The following is a 21,260-nucleotide window of genomic DNA, read 5'->3' as shown; positions in this document are numbered from 1 at the left end:
CTATGCACAGAGAATATTGAAACCAATTATTACAATGTTACAGTTTTCTATGCACAGAGAATATTGAAACCAATTATTACAATGTTACACCCTTTAAAGCATTTGAATGATAAATGCAACCTTCACAATAATGTAACCAACTGTATGCAGGACTTCTAAAGGAAGATGTCATTACAAGGCATAGGAACATCTCATCAGGTCTAAAAGTAAGAGTAACTATGAATATAATATGAATAGTAGACTGGGGGGGTACAACCATGTGTAAAATCTATATTGTGGGAGTAATGGCTCTGAGCCAGTTTGTATTTTAATGGCTGCCCGTCTTCAGGCAAAGCTTCAAACACCATTTAGGTCAAAAAGTGTTATTTACAATGTATTTTAATGGAAGGTAAACAATTTGAAGTCATAATACCTTGGGCTAAGAAACATGAAACACAGTACTAGTCTTACAAGATCTTCTTGAAACCCTGGCTGGAATTACAGAATACCTACTTGGAACTCCAACTATACATAAAAACTACCAAGAACCTATTGACAATAACACTGCATTGAAGACAGACTTGACTTACGGGATAGCTACTTCTTGGCAGTTATTGATGATTTGTTTACCAACCATGATGACCAAAAGCTGCTGAGCTAACTCCACCAGGCAACCTCCATTGCTGCATTCCTCATTACGCAACCCAAATATCATAGTATAGTTACCTGGGTAACCAACGAATCTACAAAGTAATAAGAATCAAGTACCTGGTAAGTATCAAAATATAGTATTAGAATCTTGGATCACATGGAATTGATCAAATAATAAACAAATTAGGAATGCAAACATGAGCATCACATTGATGTACAACTCTTGGAAATGTCAACTTACAATGTAAAACCACAGCATAGATAAACATTCAAGAAACTTAAGCTCTATTTTCTAAAAGTGAACTCCAACTTGCACATTAACCATCATTTTTGTTTATGAACTATGAATATGGTACAGGATGTAAACATTTTCAATGATGCAATATGGAATATTTCCAATAATGCTCTTTGGAATAATTCCAATAATGCATTTCAGAATATTTCCCATTATGCAACCCCAACCAGAAACATTGGTCATCGGTTGAGCGCTTTTGCGTGTTCGGTTGAGCGCGATGACGATGCTGTTCAGACCAACCAGTAACCAACTTGTTGAGTCGGTTGGGTGTTGGTTGGGGTCGCTAAAATGCACTACTCTGGTCACTGTTTTTTAAATTTCCTGTATATTTAGGCCTTTGTTTGCCGCTTACTGAAGCATTTTACTTTCACATGCAGCTACTGTTTGACTGAGAGTCAAACTGCATACAAAGACATGGTCTTGAGTCTCGAGTAAGGTGATCTTTGCAGCACAAAATCTTGCTACATTTGGCTATGGTGTGGGTCCAACAATGCACTTGTTGCAATAAATGTGCACTGTACAATAACATGCAGGAAAGCTTACTCCCAAAATGGCACAAACAAGATTTATGATTAATTGGGCAATATGCTTCATAAATAGGAAGATTGTAATAACATGACCCGAGTGTGTGTCAACTAAAATGTACCATTTGGCCATAAAGAATGATAAACACCCTGGCTTTTACTCTGCATGGTTTTGATTTACTAATCATCAGTACAGTAGAAATCTGTAATGATGACGAAACAATAGAAAATACACATCAATGTATGTGCAGCGCACAGAATGGGCCAATGAGTAACCTTCTTGTAACCTCTATCCCAGGGCACCCTACTCCAATGTAGTCACATTAGGGTCTTTTATAACATTGACAGGGCAACATGCTCATAAGCATGTACCGTTGTGTCGCTGCAACAAGCTTGTATCTCCTACAATAGCATTTACATGAGTTTTCAAATGAAAACTTGTTTATTCTTGCCTAAAAAAACTACAAAGCCACTGGACACCTAGATAATAAGTTGCTACGCAGAGTGTTTTCACAAGATTTCAATTTGTTGCAGAATTGAAAAAAGGCCAGTGCATACTTCACACAAGTGTGAGGCGAAGTTGAAGCCAAACATTTGCAGAAAACAATTTGCTCAAGTTGAAATGTGCTCCACTCTGCGAAACGATCATTGTACTTGTGATGTTAGGTTCCCTTTTCTGACCTTGCACCGACACAACGATACACAGTGTGTATGGTTTACATTGCACGGCTTTACATGGTAGCAATAGGTAATGGTTGGACCCTAAACCTAACAAATATAGAACAATTAAAGCGCCAACATGCTGTAACACATAAAAGCCTATTAAATCATAATTGCCTCAATATGACAGAGACATAATGTAGCTGGATGACTTCTCATTATAATGAAAAATACACAACTAAAGAAACCTCTCTAGCACATATAATGATAATGGTACAAAGAATATAACATCACTGGATTATAGCAACCAGCAGTCACTGGTACAGATATCACAATCACAAACAGACAACTACAGGCTGCTTCCATCATTCACTCCAAATACACAGATAACAGACACAGATAACAGACACAGATAACAGACACAGATAACAGACACAGATAACAGACACAGATAACATACACAGATAACAGACACAGATAACAGACACAGATAACAGACACAGATAACAGACACAGATAACAGACACAGATAACAGACACAGATATGACAGATATGCATGCAACTCATGTAAAGGGAAATGTCAGGTATGACAGAGATATTACAGTTGAAGTATTAGTAGAATGAACGTTAGTAGTTGGCAATACTCTAAATGTCTCACCTCATTATTATCTTGATTAATTCATCAAATTGTTACCTTTATGAGCAACACTAGAACTTGCTGTGTACAAATAGGATTTGAAACTTTGCATGATGGAAGTATAATCAAGTGAGGTCTGCTGTGACACCATGTGCATAAATCTCTTTTGAGAAGTCGTGATTCAGTTGTAGACCACTGGTTCTTTCTCACTTCTCAAATAAGATTGATGCATGTGTCGTCACCCGAAACCACTCTTGATTTAGTACAGCTCAAACGTATGTGTGCTTTAATCACCACGTACACTTTTACCCTAAAAGGTTGGGTCATCAGTTGTTTTTTGTCAACTTAATTTATAGGCAAATTTAGCAAAAATGCCTACATTAAAAGTCACCTGTGAAAGTTTCAATTTCAAAAATTTCAAAAAGTTCCCTGCAGGCAATCTTTAGAGATTCAAATTATTGACATTGTTGATTCTTGATACCAACATGTGCAATTCAGAGAAAAGAATTTCACAGAATGCTCTACAAGTAGGCCCTAGGCTTTCAGACACAAATTATAACATTTGTTTAAGGCCATTACCACAGTATGACCCTTCCAGTAAGTGTTCTACTAATTGACTGAAAAAGTATAATTTTGAAGGTATAATGTTGAGATACAAGTATGGCTCTCACAGCTTGGCTTCACTCATTGGAGCTACAAGCAGGTCAAAGGTCACGGATTGATACTGCACTGTACATAATGAGATAACACCCTTCAACATAAAGAATGTGTGTATGTTGAGTCGTTAAATACGATGGTTTGTTTCTGACAAGGCAAGTATGTGTTAAATGACTGTGTTATGTCATTATTCATGTATGCTTTGTAATGGAACTATGACATAACTAACATAGTTACTATGCAAATTGTAACCACATCTTACAGAGAGGCTCCGCGTGTATATTTTAAGTCAATTCAGTTTTCTGCTTTACTCATTTTCCAGAAGATAAAGTACTTGTGAGAGTGGAACAAAGACTCAAGTGTCATGACCGGAATTCAAACCCACACTGTGTGGGTTTGAATCCTGGTCATGACACTTGTGTCCCTGAGCAAGACACTTTACTATAATTGCTTCTCTCCACCCAGGGGTATGGGTAGCTGTGAGGGCAGAGATGGTTCTTGTGATTGATTAGCTTAGTGCGCCACATATTTGGTGGCACAGGCTGTATACTCCCCAGGGAGCTGAGATGAGTTAAGGAATGAAATGGCCCATTGATCAGGGTAATAATGTTAGAAGCGCTTTGAGACATGGTGTATAAAGCGCCATATAAAAACAAATATTGTACACTGTTTCTTAAAGATGATTTAAGATGTAAATGTATTGTTTCATGTGTACCTAGAGTTGTATGTATCTCGGTGGAAACTGGACTTATGTATACAACTGGAAACACTTTAGTTTAATTGAAATAAATTCTAATTAAACTTGAGACTTTTGAATTTCTGTTTGGATACATTCGCTCTTCTAATGTGTTACTCAGGTAACTGTACACATGTATTGTACACGTTTATAATGATATTACTATTTGCCTTGAGACATGCATACAATTACACTATAGACCTAATGACAGATCAACATAATGAAATAAATGTTACATAAAACTGAGTTGAACAAAACAATCAGCATGCATCTATTATAGTCAATAGTCATGCTACAGTGTACTCACTTCCCATTAACAGTGTGCAAGAAGTTGAAATAACCAGGCTATATAAAGAAAATATAGAGAAATAGAGTAAAGTACCAGGCTACCATCTACAGACAAGAAATAAGGCCATTGTCTGAATCAACAGACTTTGGTGTGGCTATGGGCTGATGCAAACAATGTCTAGTCATAGCCACTACCAAAGCTGTTCAATCACACAAGGCTTAATAGCACCAAAGAGAGCAAAGGTCATCCGTAGAGAGAAAGGTCACCTGCTAAGAACAAGGTCAGAATGTTAGTGTGAACAAATATAGATATGGAAAAACAAAACAAATCTAGACATCCTTATTCTAGGACTTGACTTGAGAATCATGACAGAGCCACCTAGAAAACTCCCCCATCCCATCGACAACCTCCCCAAGAATACTAAGAGAGATTTGAGAACACCATGTAAATATATCTTTTGAGTAGCGTTTGTTCTGAAAAGAACTGGTGGTTAATTTATCTAAAGTTATAAATACCACATTTATTGCAAATCCATAAAAAGAACGATTGTTGAGTTTTGCCTTTAAGCTTTACCAGTACAATGAGCCGGTTGGTGAATTTCCAATAGCTGGATGGCAAACTTCATTCTAACAGTTGCTATTTTGTTATTTCCCTTAATCTACTAGACTCTGCTTCAAACTTACAATGTACATGCATAACATTTAGCTGTATCACTGATGCTACATTATGTAAAACTCATTGCCATCTTTTTATTTCTAGTTGTTATTGCTTGTTGTTGCTGGTATAATCAATTTTGCCTGAAATACAACTACCAGCAAATATATTAGTATTTATTTGTAGCTTTTCAGATATGAAGACTTATTTGCATTGTTACACTGACATGCCCAAACCTTACTGGTACATCTCATGCCATATAAAGACAACAACCCTTACAATTTTAACAAATATTTAGTGTTGTTATAAAAAAGGACTTTCAAATCAATATCAAATACTTTCTTTTCATAACACATCTCCTGGTAGTATTTCTCATACACTACTCTAAAAGGGCCACCTTTCCCTTATATTTAATGTAATACAAATGAACAATGCTTTAAAAGTAGAATATAATGATCCACAAAAATATGCCTTAAAAATATGTGGTTTTCCTTTTACTTTGTGTACCGTCACCAATTTTGTGGAACAGAATTTTGGACTTCACAAAATGGCACACTGCGTTTAGTTCACAAAGTAAATGACAACCACACTATTATGAGGCATGTATGGATCATAATAGTCTACTTTAAAAACATCTTTCTAAACATATTATTTTCAATTAATTTCATAACAAATGCTTTTTACAGCTCAAATCACCCAATCCATAATAAGCTTTCTTCCAGTTGCTATGAAACCATTTTTTTATCAAACAGCTGAAAGTTAAACCTCGATTGTCCACTTGCTATTATTACTCATACTGTCATGTCAACATCAAGATAAAACTTGTCAATGGTTAAACATTTTTTGGGGCAAAAATAAAATAACCGCGATTTAACATCTATGTAATTTGCACTGTTGGTCTGCTCTCATGTTTCAATTAGTACATGTAGCACACATGTGGTGCTATAATACATTAGTGTGAGCTAGTACGCTGTGAAAGTACATGTAGTCTGTTTTGCCATCAAGAAACACTCATTTTGTCATCCTTATTAATCAAAGGTTGTAAAGCAGTTCAAACAGCTTTTTTTATTATCAAGTTAAATGCATCAAGCATCCACATTGATAAATGACAACACAGTGAAATTTTTGATAATGATATTGGTATTTTCAAATGCTGTGAACTTTTAGACGCTGTTTACTTGGGATGCTAGTATCTACATGCCTGCTACTTTTGTGGTGCTGGTGCTACAGTTAATAATTTATGATATTGCAATTTGAGACTTACTTGCCCTTGAAGAACGCAATGTAGAAGATAGAAGAGAAGAAATTCATGAACTGGAAGATGAACACCTTGAAGGTGAGATTGTCCTCATACTCAGTCTGGGTACGATGCATCTCTGCCATAAAATAAGTATAACATGCTATTACAAGCAGTCAGGGTACAATGTGTTATGCATGAAGGAGAAATCCAATACACAATAGAGGCATATTAGGGGGGGGCGTCTACCCAGGTACATACAATGTAGATGAAGACTTCATCAAGCCCTAGAAGGGTTCTACCCAGGTGTTTTCTCTAGAGTTTACATCGTACTAAAACACTAACTTTATTCCTAGTCTCCTCTCCATTTGGGCTTTTGGCTAGTATAGTGATTGAGTTCACTCTGAGAGTGATTGGCTTCAACAACCAGTATAATAATAATGGCCAGTGTTGTAGCCAAGGTGGGCGGTCTTGGGCGCACCTGGGCGGGCGTGGGCGGGCCTGCCCAGGAGTCACAATTTTTGCCCAGCACTCTGAGAAAAACACATTATGCTGCCCAGCACAGATTTCAAATATTGTCCATTTTGCATTGATCTGAGACACAGCTAATGATGAGGAGAATCAAATGTCGCAGAGAAAGAACACAATCAAAAGGCCATTCAATTATTGCATGGCCCCAAAACACGAACAGTTTGGGAACCTGGCCCCACTTCAGCAATAATGGCCCCATAATTAAGAATAATTTTGCTGATCTCCTTGCCATCGGTAGTCTTCCAAAAAAATTGATTTATTGCCCACCACTAAAATTGGTCTAGCTACAACCCTGATAGTGGCTTCTTATATAGCGAGCATATCCGTCACTCAGTGACGCTCCTAGCACTGTAACATACAATATTTCCTGCAAGATGTGGGACTACGTTTTGAATTATGAGACCTCATCCTTTTATAGCACCATGTAATATTTTACAAGGTGCTGTGGCGCAATTTGCTGACAATCAGACCAAGAACACCGGGGCTAACCCCTTCTCTTTGGGTGCTCTTGGTTCTTTTATGTGTATTAGACAACACACTGGACAACGTCCCATCCGAAGGACAAACTACTACTACTATTACTACTACTATCCCAAGTCTTGAACTCACACTTTGCTGAACACCAGAGCTTGAGTGTGTGCTCTTAACAGCTAGGCCATGATAGGCCACTAAACTACAAATGAAATGAAAATGTCTTACCCCAATCATTGAGGATTCCAGCGAGCGTCTGATAGACCTGCCCTAAGACCATGATGAGGATTAGATTGACCACAGCACTAGACATACTAGCAATAGACTGAGATTCACTCTTCAATATTGCATTCTGTGATAACGGAATATCAATCAGAATACGGTACATGATGACACCAACCATGAAGATCAGAACCAATACAACCTGTGCATAAAAGACAATAAGGATCAATATCATCTTTCCAAACAACAAAGTCAAATACGTAGTGTTCGAGGTTGAAAATTAACCAGTACCGTGCCAGTACATGTATCTATGCAGTTTGTCATCCAACGCTACCTGGTAAATTTAGAGCGGGCCGGTGCATGCGTAAAGAGCCTTGGACAAGACGCAACATAACAACTAATGCAGGCTTGCCGTATCGCAGTTTTTTTATTCCTGTTAGTAGGATCCCATTAATACATTTCTTAATTTTCTGGTTCTTTTTTTTCATTTTTGTTTTACGATTTTTTCTAAAAACATAGTGTAAGTTAGGGTGATCAATCAGTACCACTGCAGAACTTAACCAAGGTTGAGAACATAGACCATTGTGTACATGCTTGAGTGGGTAGTGAATAGAATATCATATCTTGAATATAGTGTTCATTCTTGATTCCTCACACATTCACACACAATGTTTGGAATGCAGCAGATAATCTTGCCAGCACATATTCTGCATAAAGTGAGTGATGCATAGGTATGTACCTCAGTGTATAGATTTTCACTATTAAGTTAACTACAAAAGCATCAATATGCAAGTAGCACAAGCGGTACAATCTACACAGCTCCTTAAGGTTATCAAGCCTGTGAAGAAAACAATCTTTGCAAAAAGAGAATTTCAAATGCTAGGTGGCAGCAGACTTACCGGATAAATTTCCATTGTTTACGTAGTTCTGAACATGCGCATAATTCTGAGAACAATGGCTTTACCCGGTAAGTCTGCTGCCACCTATCATCCCAGAATGTCTCCTATTGCAAGAGGTAATATAAAGACACAAGTATCTTACCATTCCACACATAATTCCTACTCCAGTCAGCCATCTTTTCTTACGGATATCTTCAGGGAAGTAAGGTTCCATAATGCCAGTAATTGGGTTCTTCTCCATCATGGGAGCTTTAGCTGCAAACTGTGGGCGTGGTCTCTCCTAATAAACAATACATCAATCATGTATGGTCAATCTAGAGTCTAAACTAGCAATGCATACATGGCTAAGAATACAACAATGCTGTTCCAGTTGGTCCAGGGGCAGATTTCACAAAGATCTAGAATTGATCTCAACTGCAAATCAACTGTAGTTGCTAAGTAAAGTGTGATGTCACAATACAAATCACTATGGAGATACTGACAATTTGTCTTGAGATGATTTTATTGCTTTGTGAAGCAGCCCCAAAGAAACCTGCCCCCGTTTTTAAATTGTTTTAACTTCTGTTTTGTGTTTATACTTGAAATGTGTTTTCTATTGTAGTACTGTGAATTTTGTATGTTTTAATTTGCCTTTTGGCAGACCTGTTCGCATTTTTCCTAAACTAATACCAAGTGCATATTACTTGGGTTGGATTCGAACCCACGACCTTTGCAATTCTAGAGCAGTGTCATACCATCTAGAACACGTAGATTGCCCGGTAGCTAGAGGCAGTTCGAATCCAGTACTGAGTATACAGTGCTAACATCGGTGTATATGGGTCAAAACCAAAATGAATAACTATTCTGTATCCCCATTGCAAATATAACCTATTAATACTAAGTAATGATAATAAGACTCTGATTTGTACCGACCTCGTCTTCTTCAAAGTCCATTACATCCCAATGATGAGCAAGACTCGCTTGTTTGCGTTTCCAATACTCCAAAAAAGACACAGCTAGAAAAAGCAAACAATTGTCATAGTTAGAAAACGGACTATTATTATTTACAACTCGAGAAATGCCTATGGTTAACAAATAATGCACAATTCTCTGTAGTGGAATTGCATTTTCTAATGTTTATTGACTCTCATAGCCCCAAAATATGACAAATTTTGTGTTAAGACAGAACATTTGTTCTGTTGCATACAGCCATTGACCTTGACTGCTTGTTACATATTGCATTATAGTTAGGGTAGAATTTGGCAGCCAATAAATACTGAGCTACGTAAACGCTTATTTACATTCAATAAGGAACTAACCATTGCATTATGAGAATAAATATGTAACACCTTAACACAACACACGGTTCAACTTTACATCCTATCCCAAGAATGAAGCAATAAAGAGTTTTGCTTAAGGACACAATAATAACAATAATAATAATAATTACACAGCATTTATAAAGGCGCACTAAATCTGGTGTAAAACCATTCAAAGGTGCCGGTCAAGATGGAAAAGAGGGAATTCTCAATTCCAGAGCCTGGATGCTGTAATGGAAAAACCCCTGTCCCCGTAGCTGGCTAGACAAGACGGGAACAAGGAGCATGTTGCTTGTGAATCTAAGACCTGGTCTTAATAAAAAGGAACTCAACCACAAGTGCCACAATCAGGACTCGATCCAACATTCTGCTGATCAGAAGCATCAGAGCCTAGTGCTCTTAACCGCTTGGCCAGGACTCGTCACCTCCACTGTGATCAATAATTAATGACTCAAACAGAATATTTTTGTGTATTGGCATCATAGTACAAAGTTGATTAAGAAAAAAGAACTCAACCAATATTCTTGATTACTCTTATTTGACTCATGAATTATCTTTGTCAATTTTAAATAACCACACATGCACAATGTGTCTTTAATTACTCACCCCAAAATGACATGAATACAGCAAAGAAAAGGGTGCCAGCATTGTCAAAGAGATATGCTATCTGGAAAGAGGCAAAGACAAAGTTAATAATGAAAAAAGGAACTCCACCAAGTTGGAATTTGAGATAACAATCTGTGATGTAAACAGTACCTATGAAAAAATATTCATTTTAATAAAGAGTTTTTGTTGGGGCACGTGTAGAGAATGACAAATATTAGTGGATGTGACTTCATAACTTTTTACAGCACTTTGTGATGCTTTTCACAATTAGTCTAAGTTTCGCCAGCATGAATCACACCTGGGCCCAATTTCAAAGCCGATAAGTAAAATAAATTGCTTTGTATGAAATTTCTTCCTTGATAAAAACAGGATTACCAACCAACTTTTCACTTAATTTTCAGGATAAGCAAACAACAGTTGAACACCAGTAACAAGCAATATTCAACAAATGGAAATTTGGTTGGTAATTCTGTTTTTATCAAGGAAGAAATTTCATACTAAGCAAATTATCGTGCTTAGCTTCTCTATGAAATTGGGCCCAGGACTAAACGTACACCTGCTAAACGGTTTCACGTACAGTTACTTTAATGAGACTCTAACCACATGACAACAGAACCTTGACTAATAGTCAACCATAGTGTTAATTACTTACTTCAGATTGCATACATGTATCTGAGAGATTCCAGTAAGGACAACCAATATCGGGATCACATTGAGGGCACATCTTGAACTCTCCACCACTGTTACAAATCTCTTGACTGCATAAACACAATACACAACAATTACATTAAGACACTTTCAAGAAACTGCACACTTTTGGTAGTTGTCAAAGACCAGCCTTCTCACTTGGTGTATCTAAACATATGCACAAAATAACAAACCTATGAAAATTTGTACTCAATTGGTCGTTGGAAGTTACGAGATAATAATGGGGAAAAAACACCCTTGTCACACGAATATGTGTGCTTTCAGATGCTTGATTTCGGGACCTCAAAATCTTAATCTGAGGTCTCAAAATCAAATTCATGGAAAATTCTTTCTAAAAAACTATGTTATTTCAGACATTCAGAGGGACCAGTTTCTCACAATGTTTTATTCTGAGGTCTCAAAATCAAATTCATGGACAATTCTTTAAAAAAAAGTATATTATTTCAGACATTCAGAGGGACCCGTTTCTCACAATGTTTTATACTATCAACAGCTCTCCATTTATCCCTGATGCAAATTTGACATCTCTTAGCTGCCCATTGCTTGTTACCAAGGAAGTTTATGTGCTAACAATTATTTTGAGCAATTACCAATAGTGTCCACTGCCTTTAGGTAAGCCTGATTCTCTGAGTGTGATGAGAGCGAATGGGTGTATCATACATTGTATTATTTGTGACTATTTTAACATTTGTTAAGTAATTGAATACACTCTCAAGTTTCATTACTGCTTTTAATAACTTGTAATTTATCACCAAAATGTATTTTGACTATAAATGTGTTGCCTCTGAATTTCTGAATTTAACACTGTATTTTGAGGTATTGTATTAAGACCTACATGTAACTACAGTGTTTCTAAATGCTTTCTTAAAGGGACACGTTGCCTTGGATCGGTCGAGTTGGTCTATGAAAAGCATTTGAAACCGTGTTTAGTTTGCAAAGTCAAATGAAAACCACGCAATGTGAGGCATGTTTGTGTGAATCATTATAGTCTACTTTAAAACATCTTTCCAACCACATACATTTCATAACAAACGGTTTCACAAACGACCGATCCAAATCATTGTGTTCCTTTAACTGTCAGTCATTTGATTATTACTTACGCAGGGACATTGGTTCCCATGGTAGCCAATCCATACAGGAAAACCAACAAACCAACCACTGATGCAGGTAACAACCAACCAGTGTAGAAACCTGAACAAAAAGAGAACAAAGTAATCATTTCAATAAATAAAGACATAAATTCTTACTTACAATGCAAGAATGACTAGAACTGTTTTCAATCTTACATCACTTTGCAGTAGACAAAACTATGTAACCGGTGACATCACATGCTTCCAAAAAAGACACAGAGCCTAGACCTTCTGCAGGGAAATTTTGAACACAGCTCAATAGAAGAAAAAATTCTTCTCAAACATGTAGCAGCGTACTTCGCATTTCAGTTTCTCAGCTGTTAGTAAGGATGATTAGCCCCCAAATAAGAATCGGATAGTTTATGGAGATTGCACCATCTGTTTTTTTTTTATTGGGGTGTCGTGGCCGAACGGATAAGAGCACCGAACTCAAGCTCTGGTGTTTCTGTTCAGCACAGTGTGGGTTCGAATCCCGGTCGTGACACTTGTGTCCTTGAGCAAGACACTTATCCATAAAACATTTAAACAAATAATGATCATGGGTTTTTTTCGGGGGGGGGGGGGGGATATAAAATAAAATATAATTTCTTTTTTGGGGGCCCAAAAATTGGAAAAGAAATCACATCCCTGATAGACCTAGTGGAGAGGAGCGAATCACAGAGGACAACTTACCAAGCCAAGCAAAGTAGATACCAATCTTCTCACCAAAGTACTCTCTGATGTGATCAAGAGGTTGATACTTATACCAACAACCCCAGCGAGCCCAGTATTTATTCAAAATCTGCCGTTTGTTCAAATCTTCATCACTGACCAGGTTACCCTTTGGAAGCTCCTCTGTACCCTGAGCAAGTAATAAACACATTCACAAATGACAAAGTTACATAACATTTGTGAAAATCAGTATAGATAAGTTGCAATAGACGCCATCGTTACAGGCAAATTGAATTTTGGCTTGCAGGCGCATCAAGCGCTCAGTTTATTAAGGCAACCACGCTGTTTACCATACAGGCAACCGTTTTTTGAAATGTGCCCGTCCTGCACGCCATTCTCGCGCAAAACGTATGGTTGCCCTTAAAGATGGCCGATTCACGTCATGTGGTAACTATCTATTCTTGTGTACAGAGCTTACACATGATACAAGGAACAAAGACAAACACAAAATTGTTTCTGCATCCTTTGAACGATCCAGGTGTGACAGAAATTATCATTCCCTAAAAAAACTTCACTTACAAAAATGTAAATTCTTACTCCATGAACAAAGTGACTTGCTCCCTTTACCTTTAAGGCAGCAATGTCTTATGCACTGTACCATTCACTTACAAAAGGAAAGAAGTACATGTATTATGTAAGGTTGACAACTTAAATGAAGTACGTGATGAGCCTTTAACCTATATGTATAAACGGGAACCTAATAGGACTAAGAAAGCAGATAAATGCATGGTGGTTTAGAATATCATTCTTGCCAAATTGTTGTAAGCTGTACATGCCAAAGAGAGTTGAGAAAGTTAGAGGCTTGGTCTAAGTATGGCTGATGAACAGGGATAATAATGCTGTAAAGGGCCAACGTACATCATAGCTTCAAATGTGCAAAGGTACTTTTAAGCATATTTGTATCAAGTCATGTGATTGGTTCGCAATAAAACTTCAACATTTGTTACCGAGGTAACAGAGGGTCTTTGTATTGCGTCATGTGATTGTTTCTTGACCAATAAAATTTGCAAAGTATTATTATTGAGGTATAACAAGTACGCATGATGTTACCACCTTATTGATGCTGTACATGTAGTGTACAGTGTATAGACAGTCATGATAGTGTACAGTGTACATGCAGGTATCATTAATTATGCAGCTTGTGTAGCTCATGCAATACTAATGAAAGATGCAACCAGCTGTTACCAACGTCCTATGCTATTACATGTAACCCATATGCTTACATGTATTCATGCTCACTCATGTATCAAATGATTTGTATCAAGTGCAAACTGTACCACAGGTTCAGCCTGTAGTCAAATGCCTTTCTGCATGCATTTAACATAATCATATTTTGTATTCATAACCCACATAATATTACTTAACAATGTACATTGTAGCAGTTAGATCTAGTGTGCGTTCTGCTCACCAACACTCACAAACTGTGCATCATGCTAACAGTTTGGACCAGAACGCACTGTATTCAAAAGCTGTATGCCCATTCACTTCACTCTATAGATCGGACCATTCTGTCATCTGCTTTAAATTAAACAAAACAAAATTTTAAAAATTCTTTACAACTTTTGTTCACTACTTGTGAACATACAATTTAACAGGCTGAATTTGACACTTTGCTAAACCCAATCTGATTTGTTTGAGGTAAGATGTAGTTAACATCATTGCTTTGTTACTGATTTTGCCCTGCTTTCCTCCATTATTTTTAGTTGGCGAACATACACTTGTTAGAGCGAGTGATTGCCCAACTTTGCAAATATGTGTGCAGACACCCTGCAATACATGGTCTACTTAAAAAACATAGCGGTTGTTAGCAAACGCTTGCATTGCATTGCCCCAGGTTTGAGTAAATTATCAATCAATCAAAATGCCCATATTGAAACCTGTGTACCATAATTGCTATAGCCTGTTATGTTGACTAATACTACATGTTTATTTTATTGATTTCATGCATCATTGATTTCAATATGTGAATAGCATTCCTCAACCAAGGTTGGATTCAGTACAGTGCAACTTTAAAATTAAAACAATAAATATAATTGTTCAAAAAATTTAGTTAAAACTTTCCAAACCATGTTAATACGGGTATACTCTCATGCCCAGCTTGCCTGTGTCACAGAATACCACAAGAGACTGTGGAGACCAAGTCCACACTACACAAGCCAAGGTGTTCCCTGGTAACACCAAAACAGAAAAAAAAACCATCCAATGTAGCCTTGAAGGTATGGTACCTTGTGGCAGAATGTGTTTACCAGTGTACATAATGTGCTCATTGGTGTTGGAAACCAAAGGCAGCCAGACCATGTCAAGTGGTAGAAATAGTGATTTAGCTATGTTTACTTCTAGTGCCCCCCCCCCCCCCCCCCCCCAAATAACAACATGAATAGTCATTTCATAGCGAAAACACATTTATATTCTTGAACACAAATGTCTAACAAGGTAGTCAGATAAACATTTATTATTATTATTATTACTGGTTTATTGTAAAAACATCTGCTTGTCGCAGCGCAGAGACTAAATTAAAATACAGATTTACATAATTATATAAACATTTTAAAAAGCAGAGGAGAAAATTTATACACAAGAAAAATTGAAAAATTAAGAGCAAAGTCAAAAGAGACGTTATGAGAACTAAAATTAGAAAAAACAAAAACAATAAATATTTAACAAGCACACTTAACAAACAAACCCAACTGAGACCAACCAAAAAAACACAACAAACAAACAACCAAACGAACATCCAAACAAACAAACAAGCAAAAACAAAGAAAAAACCTAACAAACAAACAAAAACAAACACCCCGACATACAAACAAACCCCAAGGAACAGCAGCCCGACAAACATACCCCCCCCCCCGCCAACAGACACCACAACAAACACCCCAACAAGCAAACAAACAAACAAACAAACACACGAACAAACAACCAATCAAACACCCCAACAAACAAACAAACAAACGAACGAACGAACAAACGAACGAACAAACAAACAAACAAACAGACAAACACTCCACCAGACAAACAAACACTCCATCAGCCAAACAAACACATTAAAAACACACTAACAAAAAACCAAACACACACGCGCAAAAAGGTTAAAAAAGACAAAACAAACACACAAACAAGAAAATAAAAACTGGGAATAAAATCGATGGTAAAAATTTGAGGCCTGCCAAAATGTGTTACATGTTCAAAATACTGTTGAGGTAGGGAATGGGGCTAGACCTGTATCGGTTGGTTCTGCACCTAATACTAGACAAAGAGTCGGAATTCCTAAGGTTATTATTCCTTGCAGGAGGCAGCCACTCTCTATGCTTGCTTGAGGACAGGAGCGAATAGGAGACTTTCCAACGCTAGGTGGCAGCAGACATACCGGGTAAATTTCCATTGTTTACGTAGTTCTGAACATGCGCATAATTCTGAGAACAATGGATTTACCCGGTAAGTCTGCTGCCCTCTATCGTCCCAGAAAGTCTCCCATTACCAAAGTTCAAAGTTTACATATGTGTTATTGCTTTTGTAGACTTTCTGTGTGCTTTTTGAATACCTTCTAAGGCATATAAAACAAATGAGGTGAGTACTTAAAGGCATTGGACACTTTTGGTGATTACTCAAAATAATTATTAGCTAAAAAACTTACTTGGTAACAAGTAATGTTGATAGTATAGACGGCTCTCCATCTGAGGTAGCGTAGTTTTTGAGAAAGAAGTAATTTATTTGAAGAGCACACAACTGTTGTTTCTGAGAGCACACAACTTTGTGTGACAAGGGTGTTTTTTCTTCCATTATTATCTCGCAACTTTGACGACCAATTGAGTCCAAATTTTCACAGGTTTGTTATTTAGTGCATATGTTGAGATAAACCAAGTGAGAAGACAAGTCTTTGGCAATTACCAATAGTGTCCAGTGTCTTTAATTGTACAGAATTAAACTTACATCATGAAGAGGATAAGCAGCCTGGAAGATGTCTTCCTCCAGTAGTCTATCAATACCAATCTCTGCACGACGACGTTTGCCGTATGTACTAGACTGTAGGATCTCATTTACAACACGAGTTCGGTCAGAATTGGTGAAGAATGTAGCTTTATTGTCGCTGCCAAGAAACCTATTAAATAACACCATAACAAAACTCTTCATAAAACATGTATCTATTGTAGATCAACATACAAAGCCAAATATCAAAGAGCCGGACAGTTCACATGTACATGTATTTCTCATAACTTTGTTTTTAGTGATACACAGATCCCAACTTTTGAGAAACTATTTTAGTAGTCCTCATTTGCAACAGTCTAATGCAAGAATTATTGTTAACATGAAAATCTCTTGAAGAGAGATGTCAACTCTAAAAGTGTTAGTTGGTCATTCTCAGCAATTGCAGTCCTGTGCTCTCTGGTCATCTCCAGACTGCCTGGCCATCATTTTTCAGATGGGTTTTTAGAGCCAAAATCTCTTTTTAAGAGAATGGTTTACTTGGTTCTCAAAGAATACCTAATATATTGCTATTATTATTTTACCTTATACTGACGAAAGATGTTTCAAATAGCAAGTGACAGGAAACACAAATAAAGTGTACCACTCTAAGTATCTGCTTTTTCTAAGTTTCAGTATATGAAACCCTTTAAAAGGGTTTCAACATGTAAATGGACATGTCAAGTTACACTGAACTTTATTTGAGATGATTAGATAAGAAATAGTTTTTAATTACTTTTTAATTAAAAAAAAACAATTAACAAAAAGGCAGGTATGTTTTTCTGTACATCCTAGGTACATCAAATGAGTGGACTCAAATTGTTTTTGGTACTAGCTTGCTTTCCCTTGTTCGACCCCTTTTTGATAGGTTTCAGGTACATGTATTAACCATTTGGACAAAATTGTCCCCTTTACTGTGCTTACTGTCAAACATGGGCTGGCCTTGGGTTAATATGCTTGAGTTTTTTACATACTTTTTGATCTTGGATCTCTTGAAGGAACATGTGAAGAAGTCCAGAGGCTTGTTTGGTACAGTATTGCTCATGATATTGGGTATTCTTAGTTTTCTTAGCATGCGAGCAGACCAGTTGGAGCTTGGATTGGTATGAGCCTGTAGAAATAAAGACAGGAGAGTATTAGAATGCGACATGAAACCGGCAATGCAGCTTACTCACACAATGTAAGCTCACTTGCTATATTTTAGTACTCTATTTACATTCCTGGCCCTGTACCACTGAGTAAACAATATTTGGATTATCCACATTACCTCATGCAATAGACCGATCCACTAAGCTACGCCCCATTGTGTATTGACCAATCACAACGCAACGAAGGTCCGACAAATAAGGTCCGACATGCGTGCGCGTATCTTGGCGAGCGCGCGGCAGAGTTGTGCAGAAAGGCATTGGAGAGCCCCACGTGTTCTTGCTCACACGTGCGTCGTGGGCGGAGCCTACTTGATCGGTCTATTGGGTTCAACTGGTGAATGATTCACATGACAGCACACAATTCACACATTTGCAATATAAACTGCATTTAAACTTGCTCAATTTGATTCATAAATCAATTACAGTTAACTCGTCACTCATACTGCCACAAATAACAATATGTAAGTTGTCATTCCATAGGCCTACTGTTTGTATAATGTTTTTCTATATCATTCTACATGACATGCATCTCATTCAGTGTTGGAGCACTCAGGTTTCAACAACCCATACCAACCAAAATGCCACGTTTGTGATGTCATTCAAGAAAAGGGTAGTCATTTAATGTACCCCAGGATATGACAACAAAAGGAGATATTTTTGCACCCTTTTATTTAATTGCAATTGGCCAATATTGTGATGTAAATGAAATTAGCTGACACACTGTCATGGATGTAATACTAGCATTGGAATGCAACTGAATGTTTAAATGTGTTATCATTGAGAATGATTTTTTCCTAAATCATCAGCTGTATCTTGTTGAGTTGTTATGTAGGTCCACATGGTATGTGTACTGACCCCTAGCACGACAAGCAGCACATTGAGACGCATCTATCCAGGCTGCTGTTTTGGGAGTCAAAATGTACAAAACTTACTCCAAATGGCAATGGTAGACACGCATTGTGCGAAGATGTTTTCAGCATTGTTATTTTCTTGCATCACAGTTGATGTACTAACCGATTGTTTGTCATGTGAAAAGTTAGTTCACATTAGCTTTCATATAAAATGAGGAACATGTACATGAACTTGACTTGAGTCCAATAAGCAAGAATATATGACACTTCAACCATGAAACAAGCTTATTTGTAATTTTCCGTCTTTGAAATGCTGAACATTAACATAAACCATACAACGCTGTAACAAATATTGTTTGATAGACCATGGAGGTAGATGACAAATAACACGCATGCATATTTAATCATGCATTCAGGCTTAGCATCACTGACTAGAGTAGTGACTCCATTTCGCAATATCAGCTTCACATTATGGAAATATACACCCACACAGTATTGACTTGTAGAAAGCATGCATCAATTTTGCACTTTATCTAGTGCATTACACAATTTAACGTTCATATTCTACAATAAAATGTTGTGTCCACTTATGGACCATGTAGTTTGGAATGCAAAATGTGATGGAGTGCAAATGAAATACACAGTTTGAATACATCACATTGTGCTCATCTCGAATCAATTCACACTGTCTACACCCAATCCACCTGATAAAGGGTGACGACACTGGACAGACACAGACAAACAAAAGTACAAGAGGCTTTGGAAGGGTAAGGAGTAAGGGTAGATACCTCACTGAGAGGGAGAAGTGAGACTTCTTTCTTAAAAGTACATGTATTGGGAACTAACCCTACAACCAAAACTGCGCAGATGATGCACATTGAAATCAAAAGTAAATGTGATTGGAGAGGGTAACAGGAAAAGCTTCAGGAATGACCCACAACCAAACTCCTCTAAACGTTGCCCAGCTGAAAATCCTCCAAGAATCAGTTTTCTAGAAATAACGAAAGTACTTTTAACCAGATATCCCAGAGCATTATTTAATCTTACATCTTCTTCTCCTGGTATATCTGCTGCTGGTCCTGTATTAAGCTGATATCAGGGAATAAAAACCAGGATTGTGCATGATTGTATTAATTTAAAGCATAATCAACGCGCTATCTCACTCCTCTCTGGTAGACAAAACCTAGAGGTCTTCTTTGGCTGTAACTACTGCCCAAAACATCAATTCAGACACAGCTTTTGTAAGACATGTCCACATACATGTAGTGAACAAAACAACAAATAAGTCATTAGAATCAACAAATTATAATAGTTAATTACCGGCAATGCTTTCTAAAAAAATAAATATTCAATGGGTTTAAATTAATTTGTACTACAACTGTGTACATATAGGGTTATACATTTGTGCAATCATGGAGGATGGAAGATAGATTCAAACATGTAATCAACCATGTCACATGAATTGCTAGACATGTACATGTATATGCATTAGACCATAGAGTAATGATTAGACACCCTGAATTTCTCCTCCCATTGTACACTGAGCTCTATGCTGAGCCTAGATCTATTCAGGGCAAGGACTTTTCTGGACCATTTACAAGCAGTGTAGGAATGTGTGTTGGTTCAGTGCTTCCTGTGTCTGCACAGAGCTCTTATGCAGCACATTGTGGGCCAATTGATGTGCAATGTAAAGCATCTACAAAGGTTGCCCACCTTTATGCCCTTATCTCAATGCTTTAATATAAACTGGGTAGGGCCAGAATCCTTGCTCTACATGTATGGTGAATCCTAGCCCTGGTGGCCTTACACTTTCGTTTTGTACTACAGTGGCGTCCTGGACATCAGGGTACATTTCTGGGGCGGAAAATTTTCACAGCTTCACACCTCAAATCTTACCTGCAAGAAAGCACCAATTTCAACAGATTCACATTCCATGGCAGCATATGTTTTTCTGCGGTGGGTTTTGATTGTCATATATTCTTCACAAATCCGTAATTTTCATGAAATAATGCAGCTCCCAACGTTAAGGAATTCCCATTTTTTTTCGTTCTCTCACAGTCTGCCGTGTGTACGCAAGACGCATGACGCGCAAACTTTGAATTGTGTTGGTACGCTGTGCATTCAAGATATGGTGACCAAGAATTCATGCGTCTAAGCTTGCATCGTGCGTCGTGCATGCGAATGTATACGCGTACGCACGACAACAGATACACTGTGAGAAAACGATCGAAACTGGAATTTTTTAACGTTGGAAGCTGCATTATTTCATGAAAATGACGGATTTGTGAGGAAAATATGAGGACCAAAACCCACCGCAGAAAAATGTATGCCGCCATGGAATGTGAATCTGTTGAAATTAGTGGCTTGTTGCAGGTAAGAATTAAGTTTTGAAGCTGTGAAAT

At 37.4% G+C, this 21,260-nt stretch overlaps 1 protein-coding gene across 3 annotated transcripts in view; it reads right to left on the bottom strand.

Annotated features, from left to right (window-relative positions):
* The window catches only part of LOC117302167 (anoctamin-7-like), a 44,724-nt gene that overhangs the window by 10,566 nt on the left and 12,898 nt on the right, over window positions 1–21,260 (bottom strand). For 2 of the 3 annotated variants that reach the window (XM_033785977.1, XM_033785978.1), the window contains exons 5-16: window positions 19,906–19,947; window positions 17,834–17,970; window positions 16,827–16,995; window positions 12,858–13,026; window positions 12,156–12,246; window positions 11,000–11,105; window positions 10,348–10,408; window positions 9,356–9,438; window positions 8,586–8,723; window positions 7,551–7,746; window positions 6,348–6,459; window positions 570–722 (exon numbers count right to left, since the gene is read on the bottom strand). In XM_033785977.1, the coding sequence (XP_033641868.1) occupies window positions 570–722; window positions 6,348–6,459; window positions 7,551–7,746; window positions 8,586–8,723; window positions 9,356–9,438; window positions 10,348–10,408; window positions 11,000–11,105; window positions 12,156–12,246; window positions 12,858–13,026; window positions 16,827–16,995; window positions 17,834–17,970; window positions 19,906–19,947 (1,457 nt within the window). The remainder of the gene's footprint in view (window positions 1–569; window positions 723–6,347; window positions 6,460–7,550; window positions 7,747–8,585; window positions 8,724–9,355; window positions 9,439–10,347; window positions 10,409–10,999; window positions 11,106–12,155; window positions 12,247–12,857; window positions 13,027–16,826; window positions 16,996–17,833; window positions 17,971–19,905; window positions 19,948–21,260) is intronic. The other variant, XM_033785979.1, reaches the window with a different exon arrangement.

This window comes from Asterias rubens, chromosome 18 (assembly GCF_902459465.1).
Source record: "Asterias rubens chromosome 18, eAstRub1.3, whole genome shotgun sequence".
Taxonomy (NCBI): Eukaryota; Metazoa; Echinodermata; class Asteroidea; order Forcipulatida; family Asteriidae; genus Asterias; species Asterias rubens.
Note: the sequence above shows the minus strand (reverse complement) of the source record. Positions and strands in the feature narration are given on the sequence as shown.